Genomic DNA, 13,129 nt, shown 5'->3' with positions numbered 1-13,129 from the left:
TAGTTCAGTAGTCAGTACACTGGCCATTTCTAGTGCTGTCCATTTGTTAAAGGAATAATTCACCCAAAAATTTAAATTCTCTCATAATTTACTCACCCTCGTGCCATCCCAGATGTGTATGACTTTCTTTCTTCTGCAGAACACAAACAAAGATTTTTAGAATATCTCAGCTCTGTAGGTCCCTACAATGTAAGTGAATGGGGTCCAAAACGTTGAATCTCCAAAAAGCACGTAAAGTCAGCATAAAAGTAATCCATAAAACCACAGTTTTTATTCCATGTCTAAGCAATCCAATAATTTTTGGGTGAAAAGAGTCCAAAATATAACTCGTTTTTTCACTTTAAATCTTGACATCAGCATTCTTCTTGTCGATCATGATTTCAAGCTTAGTTACACTTCCTAGCGCAATCTAGTATTCTGCGCATGTGTCAAGCTCTGGCAACTGCCTAGCCATGCCCAAGCAACTTGAAACTAGAGCACCCTAGAAACTGTATAGCAATATGCGCCAGCCATATCTTGGAATCAGAATATTGTATTGGTTTTTCAGAAAATGTAAAAATCTAGTTACAATTTACCAATATTAATATACACTGATGAGCCAAACCATTATGACCACTCACAGGTGAAGCAAATAATGTTGATCATCTCCTAACAATGCCACATGTCAAGGTCTGGGTAGATTAGATGGTGAGTGAAAAATCAGTTCTCATAGTCAGCATGTTGAATGCAGGAGAAATGGGCAGGAGTAAATACCTGAGAGAAACTTTGACAAGGGCCAAATTATGTCCACACGACTGGGTCAGAGCACCTCTGAAATGGCAAGACTTGTGGGGTGCTTCCGGTCAGCAGTGGTGAGTACCTACCGACAGTGTCCGAGGAGGGACAAACCACACACTTGCGACAGGCTGTTGGGCGCCCGAGGCTATACCATCTTGTCAGAACTGACATAAATTGTACTGTGGCACAAGTCAAAGAAACTTTTAATGATGGTTATGGGAGGAATGTGTCAACACAAAGTGCATCACACCCTGCTGCGTATGGGGCTGCGTAGCTGCAGACTGGTCAGAGTGCCCATGATGACACAGGTGCACCATCAAAGGGCCTACAATGGGCATGTGAATGTCAGAACTGGACCTTGGAGCAGTGAAAGCAGGTTACCTGGTCTGATGAGTCCCGCTTTCTTTTACATCACATGGACAGCCGTGTACATGTGCGCTGTTTACCTGGGGAAGTGATGGCACCATGACATGCCGGTGGAAGGAGTGTGATGCCCTGGGAAATGTTAGGCTGAGAAACCCTGTGTCCGGCGGCCATTCATGCAGACGTCAATTTGACACGTGCCACCTACCAAAGCATCGTTGCAGACTAGGTACACCCCTTCGTGACAATAGTATTTCCTGAGGTTAGTATTTTACTAATAGTATTTTCAGCAGTTTAAGTGCTCGAACAACAAGTCTGATACATGCCTGATCCATGGCAGCTTCCTCGCAACTTACAGGACTTGAAGGATCTGCTGCTAATGTCTTGTTGATTGAACACACGTTGAATGAACCCAAAGAGTCACACCATGCACTTTTGACTTTTAAATAGCATTATATACTCAGAGGTATGTGGACATCTCTTTAGATTTGTTTATTCAGATATTCCAGACATCACTAAACATTGTGTATATTGAACCAGCATTTAAATATCTAACACTGGTGTTGGATGATCCATGTTGAGAATGTTGAGGAGTTGATACTCAATGAATTGCAATGACAGCTCATCTAGAAGTCATTTCAGCAGAACTGCTTTAACCTGAAGTGGAAAGATCTAGAAGAAAAAACAGCTCAGCGATTGATAGGAAGTCATTTTTATCGCTTTTCACAACACACATCATATCAAAGTAGCTTTACAGAAAATTATGCTTTAACAGACAAAGCTGTATAATAGTAATATCTTTGTCATAATAGTGCGTTTTAATAAAAAAGAAAATAAAATAAAAACAAGAAACTCAAGCACACAGAACAGAACTGTTGAGTGGTGCAGCACATAAACACGGTGTTACCTGCTTTCAGCACTCACTACAGTGTTCCAGAGAGCTTCTGGATGCAGCCCATCTAAAGAACTATACTTTATTATTTTTTTACCTTATTTGACTAATGAACATGAACATATCTTTTTCCTTAAACTGCACCCTCTCCATTCTCAAATACAGTGATAGTGTGACTCTTTAAGACAAATAAGTAAATCAGTCTTCTACTTTGTGTTCAACTAATTGAACCATAAATATTGGGACAGTGCATTACAGACTGAGGCAAACACTTGTCAGAAAATATCGTGTTTTGTTTTTGTAAAAGCATTCTTCTCGTTCAGTTGTTGATATAGTAACACGTCGATTATAAACACAAACAGAAGGTTCACTTACACAAATACCTGTGTTATGAGACTCCCGTCTCTCATGAAATATCAGCCTCGATGTTGGACTCGATTGAGGGCTGTGTAAACATTAGAGGAGAATTATGAATAATCTGTCCTGAGGAAAGCAGTGGTCACAGCAGATTTGTCAGTTTGGGGAAAATGAAATTAATATGGTGTGAAAAGTGGTAACAAACCCCAGTGGAACTGTGGGTGAGGGAGTGGACGGAGAGACACAAGCGGCCGATTCATCAGCATCTTTCAAAGCTCCTGTGATGTGGAGGAGGGCGTGGCCAGGCAGACAGGATGCACAAACTGGTGCTGAGTTGCCCAATCAGCGGGAGAGGGATAAAGGAGGAGCCAGGGACACCAGAAAGAGAGAGAGCGAGAGAGAGAGATGCACACGGCCGCTCTCTGTGTGTGTGTGTGTGTGTGTGTGTGTGTGTGTGTGTGTGTGTGTGTGTGTGTGTGTGTGTGTGTGTGTGTGTGTGTGTGTTCATCGATGTGTCATTGTGTTTCGGTTCTGAGTTTTATGTTGATTGAAGTCTTGTTTGTTTCTGCGGTTCCTGCATCCTCCTTTCCCAAACTGTTGCAGCTCCTAATTCAGGCTGATCTCAGAACTGAGCCTCAAATCCATCTGATAGAGACCAGCAGATGCTTTGATCTGAAAGTAGTTTGGAGACATTTGTGGAAGGAGACACGTCAAACAAATATTACACCCTAGTGCTCTGTTTTTTACTGTGTCTACATTAAAGCTGAAATGTTTAACCTTTTCAGTGTTAAAATACGTTGACATTTGTTGGTTAATGTTCTCAAAAATTGTAAATACAGTTGGATGAATTCACTAAAGTGTTGTGCCACTTTGCGTGTGCTATTTCAGCACAAAAAGAGTTGTCTTGTTGTTGTCTCACTAACCACACGCAGTCTACAGTGGCAAGAAAAAGTATGTGAACCCTTTGGAATTACCTGCATTTATATATATAAATTTGTCTTAAAATCTGGTTTGATCTTCATCTAAGTTACAATAATGAACAAACACAATCTGTTTTAACTAATAATGCACACATTGTTTTATCATTCTTGTACATATTAAATACATCATTCAAACATTCCAAGTGTTGGTTGGAAAAAGTACGTGAACCCCTAGGCTAATGATGTCAACTAAAGCTAATTAGAGTTAGGAATTGGCAAACTTGGCATTCCATTATTGAAACAAGATTTGAGGTGTGGGATAGAGCGACTTTGACTTATAAAAAGCACTCAAACATTTTAAGTTTGCTATTCACAACAAGCATCTGTTGATGTGGAATATGCCTAGAAAAAAAGAGATTTCTGAAGACTTATGATCCAGAATTGTTGCTTTGCATAAAGCTGGAAATGGTTACAAAGTTATCTCAAAGAGCTTAGATATTCATCTGTCCCTAGTTAGACAAATTGTCTATAAATGGAGACCATTGAGTACTGTGGCTACTCTCCCTAGAAGTGGTTTTCCAGCCAAGATGACTCAAAGGGCACACTTCAGAATGCCCAATGAGGTAAAAAGAACACTAGAGTGACAGCTAAAGACTTGAAGGAATCATTGGAACTGGTTAAATACAGAAAGCATTAAACAGGTATGGTGTCCATGGCAGGACACCACGAAGGAAGCCACTACTTTTCAACAAAAACATTACTGCACGCCTGAAGTTTGCCAAAGACCACCTTAACACTCCAGAACACTACTGGGACAATGTTTTCTGTACTGATGAAACTAAGGATGAATTGTTTGGTAAGAACACACAGCACTTTAAATGCTTTGAGGCCTGGACCGCTTACCATCATCGAGGGAAAAATTAATTCCCAAGTTTATCAAGATATTCTACAGGATAATGTCAAAGTGGCAGTGCACCAGCTGAAGCTCAGTAGAAGTTGGGTGATGCATCAGGACAAAGACCCTAAACATTGAAGTAAGTCCACTACAGAATGGCTTCAAAAAAAGAAAATCCACCTTTTGGAGTTTCCCAGCCAGAGCCCAGACCTTACCCCAATAGAGATGGTGTGGAATGACCTCAAGAGAGCCGTTCACACCAGACATCCTAAGAATATGACTGAGCTGAAGCAGTTCTGTAAGAAGAATGGTTCAAAATTCCTTCTAAACGTTGTGCAGGTCTAATCCACAGCTACCAGAAATGCTTAGTTGAGGTTATCCCTGCCAAAGGAGGATCCATCAGTTATTACATCTAAGGGTTCACTTACTTTTCTAGAGTACTGTGAATGTTTAATGGGACATGTTCAAGAAAGACATGAAAGTTTATAATTGTTTGTGTGTTGTTAGTTTAAGCACACTGTGTTTGTCTATACGTGTGACTTTGATGAAGATGAGATCACATTATATGACCAATTAATGCAGAAAACCAGCTAATTCCAAAGGGTTCACATACTTTTTCTTGACACAATAGTTTAAGCCTGCAATCAGCACTGAAATTGTGCTGCATCTAAAGAATTTAGATCTTTGTAATTCTTTATATTAGTGAGTAATGCTGTTCAGTCCCAGCAGAGTGTTTCAGATAGTGTTGGTCTGCTGCATCCTCTGCTAAATAATGATCAGAATTGCATGTGCTAATTACATTCAGCACTGGTTTTTATGCGCTGTTGCCTGATCTGCATAATTCCTTTATACATCGGGCACTAAAACTAGCACAGAGCGGTGATTTTACTTGGCATAATTCATACAAAGTAGGAATGTTGATATTTAATCTGTAATTCAATTACTTGTCATTAATAAATTCAGCGATTAAGCTTATAAAGCATCAATAAATTAATTTCAGGACAAATGCATTCAGTAACCATGCCAGCAGAAGTTGATAAGGCTGTCCATACAGTCATAGGCCATTAGTGCAGGTCATGTCTTATTCACATTACAGAAAAAGATCGACAAACAGTGTTTGAGTGTTTTTCTACAAGATGTTTTCTGCATACACCGTGATAGTGTGATAAGTACACCACAACAAGCACTGTTGATCTGCTGGTCTCCTTGTTTCATCACAACTTACACTTGTAGGTTGTCAGTGATTGTTAGGAAGCACAAGTAGGTATAGCTCCAAAAGATAGGGGTTACTCCAAAAGGGGCATTTAAAATAATAATAATAATAATTTAAAATATTTATAATATATGAAATATTTCAAATGCATGTAATCAGTGACAGCATGCATGTATACTGTATATATATATATATATATAGACACTCACCTAAAGGATTATTAGGAACACCATACTAATACTGTGTTTGACCCCCTTTCGCCTTCAGAACTGCCTTAATTCTACGTGGCATTGATTCAACAAGGTGCTGAAAGCATTCTATAGAAATGTTGGCCCATATTGATAGGATAGCATCTTGCAGTTGATGGAGATTTGTGGGATGCACATCCAGGGCACGAAGCTCCCGTTCCACCACATCCCAAAGATGCTCTATTGGGTTGAGATCTGGTGACTGTGGGGACCATTTTAGAACAGTGAACTCATTGTCATGTTCAAGAAACCAATTTGAAATGATTCGAGCTTTGTGACATGGTGCATTATCCTGCTGGAAGTATGGGATGGGTACATGGTGGCCATAAAGGGATGGACATGGTCAGAAACAATGCTCAGGTAGGCCGTGGCATTTAAATGATGCCCAATTGGCACTAAGGGGACTAAAGTGTGCCAAGAAAACATCCCCCACACCATTACACCACCACCACCACCAGCCTGCACAGTGGTAACAAGGCATGATGGATCCATGTTCTCATTCTGTTTACGCCAAATTCTGACTCTACCATCTGAATGTCTCAACAGAAATCGAGACTCATCAGACCAGGCAACATTTTTCCAGTCTTCATCTGTCCAATTTTGGTGAGCTCTTGCAAATTGTAGCCTCTTTTTCCTATTTGTAGTGGAGATGAGTGGTACCCGGTGGGGTCTTCTGCTGTTGTAGCCCATCCGCCTCAAGGTTGTGCGTGTTGTGGCTTCACAAATGCTTTGCTGCATACCTCGGTTGTAACAAGTGGTTATTTCAGGCAAATTTGCTCTTCTATCAGCTTGAATAAGTCGGCCCATTCTCCTCTGACCTCTAGCATCAACAAGGCAATTTCGCCCACAGGACTGCCGCATACTGGATGTTTTTCCCTTTTCACACCATTCTTTGTAAACCCTAGAAATGGTTGTGTGTGAAAATCCCAGTAATTGAGCAGATTGTGAAATACTCAGACCAGCCCGTCTGGCACCAACAACCATGCCATGCTCAAAATGGCTTAAATCACCTTTCTTTCCCATTCTGACATTCAGTTTGGAGTTCAGGAGATTGTCTTGACCAGGACCACACCCCTAAATGCATTGAAGCAACTGCCATGTGATTGGTTGATTAGATAATTGCATTAATGAGAAATTGAACAGGTGTTCCTAATAATCCTTTAGGTGAGTGTAATATATATATATATATATATATATATATATATATATATATATATATATATATATATATATATATATATATATATATATATATATATATATATTATCATACAGTGAATATCTCATACATTACACCGCTATTTACCAGTGACTCATGATGAGTGTGTGTGTTGTTCTACAGCTGGTTGCGAGCCAATTCCTGAGCCAATAGCTGAGCAGGAGGAGGAAGCAGCACTGCAGCTGGACACAGCCAAATACATTAAAAGTAAACAGCCCTCCAAGAGAATCAAGAGCAAGTCAGGTAAGACACACAACAGTGCTAGCATCTCACAAACCCTCACTAGTACACCGAGTGAACAGAACAATGACATCACATGAGCCAACTGTGTAGAAAGATCCACAGTTATCAATCACATCTCCATCAGCCTGATGCACGTTACAAGACTTGAACCTTTGAACCTTTGTTCTGGATTGAACAACTTAAATACTTGTAAACAGAAAAAAATATGCATGTAAACGATTAACATTTTCTTTTATATATACACACATATGTGTGTGTCTTCAATATACCTAAATGAATCAAAGGAATCAAATTGAATCGAATCAAAATCAAATCAGTTCAAGAGATTGTGAATCAAAATCGAATTGAGAAATCTACATCAATACCCAGTCCTAGTTTGAAGAGAGAGTTCCAAAAATGTAGATTCTGTCATTATTTAGTAATTCTCATGTTGTTTTTGTGAAACACAAAATGAGATGTTTAGCGGAAGTTCACACTGCTCTTTTGTGTACAATGAAATTGAATGGTGACTTATGCTGTCAAACTCCAAAAATGACAAATAGCTTAAAAGTAGCATAAGAGTAGTCCATATGACTGTAAATTCAGTGAAGTGTCGAAACGTAATGTATTTGGTGTATTTGGTTGTTCGTGTGTGTATGCACATGTTTCAGCAGGTCTGCAGCACATGCCTTCATGTGTTTAATCCACACACACACAGACAATGCTAATGAGCTGTAGATCTCTCAGGAGAACACACACACACAGACACAAACACACACACACAGACACAAACACACACACACACAGACACACACACTGACACTGCTAATGAGCTGAAGATCTCTCAGGAGAACACACACACACACACACACTTTTTAAAATGTTTAACATTTTCAAAATCCAGTTTCATTAAAATAGTACAAGACAAAACAATGCTGTGAATCATTTAAAACACTTTAACTAATTAATCACAGTTTTCTGAGATTAATCATGGTTATTATGGTACAACATTTCTAATTTAATCATAAATATATTTACTTTATACTTTTTCTCAAAGAACTTGCAAGAAATCGATTAGTCAAAATTTATTTTAATTATTAAAGTTTTTTGTGGATGGAGTTAGACACATTTTTACAGGTATAAATCTTTTATACAATTATATTTTAGAAATAATATACAATCAGTATACATCAGTTGGGCAATATATTCTGCTGTTTTCGAGTGGACTGTAAAATAAAATTTGATCAAATGGGAATAATCAATTTATATAAAGGTTTATTGGCAAGAGAAACTTAAATGTACATGTCCAATGCATTTTTAGATACTGTCTATACAGATACAAAAACATGTGAGTGCTGAAGTTAAATTTGCAGTTAAAAATATAAAAGATTATTTTCTTTGGCTGCCGTTCAGTCTCTATCTAGCACACTGGTTATCTCTCGCAAAGGTTCATTTTTGACAGTGGTTCAGATGAAAGTGAGTAAGGTTTTTGGCGATGGGAAAAGATACAGCAGCTTCCCACACCTGGCTCACCGCTTGCAGGCAAAGTCTTCATTGTCATGTGTCATGTGTAATGAATAGACCACACAATGAACCACACAATCAATTTCTGTGCTAGGATGTACAGTCGGGTCTTCAGTGTTCTTCTTGGACTTTTTAAAATATCAATTTTAGCCACAAGAAGTGGGGAAAAACATTAGTGAAGTTTCAGAAAGTAAAAAAACAGATACTGCATTAATTGTGTTCATTTTTTTAAGTCAACTATTAATTGAAAAAGTTAACACGTTAAATTTCCCAGCTCTATGAAAAGATTAGAAACATTTAAACAAGCACATACAGTATCTTCTGCTGAAGTTAAAAATATCATTAGTGTTGGAATGTGTGGAATGAATGATAATCACTGACTAGTATTGTGCAATTGTTTTAAAGCCTGTTTAAAATTCCTCATGGACTTTACTGGGGTGTTCAATCCCATCAAAGTGTGTGAATGTCCTCTTCAACACTTTGAACTGTGAGGTGCTCTGCTGAACTGACAGGATAAGAATGAGTGTGGTTATATTGTGAGTAAAGCCTTGTGGATTTTTGATGAATGGTTTTTATTTTATAGTGTTACATCTAAATTGAAAAATGATTTAAACAATCAAGGTCATTGATAGAAAGGAATTTGAGCCCTTAAATTTAGCAACCACAGTTATTGGCAATTACCCCAACCAAGCCTCTGAAGTGCTCAGGAGGTATTTCAGTCAAAACTCTTTTAGTTCATATTTATTTTAGTATGTCATGTTGGACCGGTCTGCTTCAGTCAATTTACAGCATCAGGACTGTGATTTGACCACTATTAAAATACACATGTTCATCTGTTAAATCTGGATCTCCTGATATAGCCTAGAATCCTTAAACTATTATTCAGTGTACCATTTGTAGACTTTTCAATAGTCTTACTTGTTTCCCAAGTAGATTTCACAGACTGATCTCACAGTGAAATCGCTAACATTAGGTTGACTTTTCTTTAGCTAAAATCGGTCTATGCTTGTGTGAAGAAGAATGCATATTTTATAAATGGAACCCCTCCACCCAAACCTAAACCTAACCGTCAGTGGAGTAAAAATGTAATGTTAGAGGGTGAAATACATCCTCTGAGTCATGCTCGTTACTGATTATGCGAATGCGATTACTTCCTGGTTTCAACGCAGGATCCAAATTTGGGTTTCCCATGCTGCTTACACAACAGACATCCAGTCTCACCACAGAGAAGGGTAATCGCATTGGAGCCGATGCAAAAATGTCTGACGGGAGATGCTGTTTGTAAGTGAGTCACAAAATGTGGCCGATCCTCGGGAACTGGAAATCTTGGAAACAATATGCTGACTTTCTGTGTGATCCTGTTGAGATTTCCATGACCTGAGCATTGATGATGTCTCAGCTGAGCACCTCAAGTAGAAGCCACTGTCAGTGGTGCTCCTCGTATGTTGCAGAAACCCTGAGGGGCCATAATTAGTTAGTTGGTTTGCTGTTGTATCTTTGAAGAAGCTGATCTGCTCAGACATGTACCACAGTAGCCACCTTACATCTGTCATAGACAGAGTTATTAAAACAAACAAACACACACACACACACACTAACCCTAACAACATAAAAATAATTAGACAGAGGAAGCTATTAAACAGGGACAGTGAGGAAGGATGTCTGATGAGCTTGAAAGGCTTCAAACATTGTCTCTGGATGTTTGTTGAAAGAGATAAAAGACAGATGAAAGGAAGAGTGGCTTCTCTTTCAGTTAGCATCAAAGCTCAGGTGGCCCCGTGTATCAGACATCAGATCAGATTGACTGGACTCTGGAGTCTGCCAGTGAATTTGTTAATTCAGTTTAATGTAATTCTAGTTTTGCAAACCCAAACATTTATGAAATGCACCGATCAGCCTTTTAAAACTAAACTAAAACTAAAAACAATTTTTTTTAAAAAACTAAAACATTAAAACTACCTGCCTAGTATTGTGTAGGTCCCACTCGTGCCGCCAAAACTGCGCCAACCTGCATCACAGAATAGCATTCTGATATGATATTCTTCTCAGGACAATTGTACAAAGCGGTTATCTGAGTTACAGTAGACTTTGTTGAAACCAGTCTGGCCATTCTCTGTTGACCTCAAGTCAAGTCAATTTTATTTGTATAGCGCCTTTCACAACACACATAGTTTCAAAGCAGCTTACAGAAAATCAGGCATGAACAGAAGATAAAACTATAATGTCTATAATGTCTATGAGTCATCATTGTGTAATTAGATAAAATACGATTGTTAATCGTGTTTAAAAATAAGTAATTAAATAATAATTGTATTAATAACCCCATTGAGCAAGCTGAAGGCGACTGTGGCAAGGAACACAAAACTCCATAAGATGTGGATTAATGGAGAAAAATAATCTTGGGAGAAACCAGACTCACTGTGGGGGCCAGTTCCCCTCTGACTAACATCATGAATATAATGTAAATATTTCTTATGTATAGTTAAAGTCAAGGTTTAAAATTATTAAACTAAGTAAGTGTTAAGGGTCAGTGTTTAAACATAGATTTTGTATGAACCGTAAGATTAATGATTAATATCTCTGAAGTTCATCCTGGATTAACTGCAGAAGTTCACATAGATGCATTTGTCCTTGTTAATTGGCTGATGAAGGCTTTTGTTGGCAATTGTTAGTCTATGCATTCCATTTCAAGATTGTAGTCCATCAATAGACCGAGGTGATGCAGGCAGAGATCAGGGATGTGAAACGCATTTCAACCTGGCCGGTAATTTCGGTGAGGTTTGGTGTGGTCCATCCTAAATCCAAGGTTCAGACAATGGCATATGAAGTATCCCATGTCTTATGGTTGGAGTTGGCATCAGTTCATCCTCTGAAGTCCATCATAATAGACTGAAGTGATGTTTGGCTGGCACCGGATGCTAATGCATCTGGTGCCAGCCAAACATCATTTCATCGTCATTCAGCGACACATAGCAGTGGAGTCCAACACGAAGCAGGAATGGTGCTGGATCCAGCCGGTTCTGGTGACCTCAGGATAGGAGTCCCGAGGTTGAGACAGGGAAACAAATAAAATAATATAAGCATAGATGCCATTCAATTTATTGCAGAGTTATAAATCATGATCAATGTTTCTGGTTCCTGGTTCCGGCAGACCTAACCAAAGCAGCCTAATTGTGGGTTGGAGGATAAATGAGGTGTATGTCTGGCTAAATAGATGAGTCTTTAGTCTAGACTTAAACTGAGGGAGTGTGTGTCTGCATCTCGAACAGTGTTAGGGAGAATATTCCATAGTTTAGGAGACAAATATGAAAAGGATCTTCCTCTTTTTGTGGATTTTGATATTCTAGGAACTATTAACAGGCCAGAATTTTGCGATCGTAATGAACGTGATGGAATATACCGTGGTAGAAGGCCACTTAAGTACTGTGGAGCTAGACCATTCAAAGCTTTGTACACAGATAACAGAATTTTAAAATTAATACGGAATTTAACAGGTAGCCAATGTAACGATGATAAAATGGGGCTAATATGATCATATTTCTTGGTTCTCGTCAGCACTCTGGCTGCTGCATTTTGAACCAATTGGAGTTTATTTATTGATATTGCAGTACATCCTGCCAGTAATATGCATTACAATAATCTAGTCTTGAGGTCATGAACGCATGAATTAGTTTTTCGACATCAGCAACAGAGAGCATGTGCCTTAATTTAGCAATATTTCTTAGGTGGAAGAATGCTGTTCTATAAACATTGTAAAGCGTACGCATTGTGGCGTAGTGGATAAAGCACAGGGCTGTTAATCAGAAGGTCACAGGTTCTAACCCCACAGCCACCACCATTGTGTCCTTGAGCAAGGCACTTAACTCCAGGTTGCTCCGGGGGGATTGTCCCTGTAATAATTGCACTGTAAGTCGCTTTGGATAAAAGCGTCTGCCGAATGCATCAATGTAAAATGTAAATGATTTTCAAAGAAATATCTTTTCAAATATAACACCTAAGTTCTTGTAACAGTACATCCATCGAGAGTCAAATTATATGGTAGTGGCTTATTTTTAGAGTTTATTATTTGGTACCTCTGTTTTGTCAGAATTGAGTAGAAGGAAATGCCTGGCCATCCAATCTTTTATTTCATTGATACTTTCTGCTAATTTGGAGAATTGTGAAATCTCATCAGGTTTTGAAGAAATATAATGTTGGTATTGTCGGCATAGCAGTGGAAACTTATTCCACGATTCCTGATAATATCTCCCATGGGAAGCATATACAAGGAGAAAAGCAGAGGCCCTGAATCTGATCCCTGTGGCACTCCATATTTTACTTTTGTTTGGTTTGACAATTCCTCATTTACATAGACAAAGTGGTAGTTGTTAAATATGACCTAAACTATGCTAATGCAACTCCACAAATGCCAACATAATTTTCTAGCCTATTCAAGAGAATGTCGTGATCTATCGTGTCGAATGCAGCACTAAGATCTAAAAGCACTAGAAGTGAAATGC

At 38.6% G+C, this 13,129-nt stretch overlaps 1 protein-coding gene across 2 annotated transcripts in view; it reads left to right on the top strand.

Annotated features, from left to right (window-relative positions):
- bbs9 (Bardet-Biedl syndrome 9) overlaps positions 1-13,129 on the top strand; it is a 193,101-nt gene that overhangs the window by 124,784 nt on the left and 55,188 nt on the right. For both annotated transcript variants that reach the window (XM_052143904.1, XM_052143903.1), the window contains one exon: positions 7,008-7,127. In XM_052143904.1, coding sequence (XP_051999864.1) covers positions 7,008-7,127 — 120 coding nt within the window. The remainder of the gene's footprint in view (positions 1-7,007; positions 7,128-13,129) is intronic.

Source organism: Xyrauchen texanus, chromosome 15 (genome assembly GCF_025860055.1).
Source record: "Xyrauchen texanus isolate HMW12.3.18 chromosome 15, RBS_HiC_50CHRs, whole genome shotgun sequence".
Taxonomy (NCBI): Eukaryota; Metazoa; Chordata; class Actinopteri; order Cypriniformes; family Catostomidae; genus Xyrauchen; species Xyrauchen texanus.
This window is presented reverse-complemented; position numbering and strand designations above follow the sequence as displayed.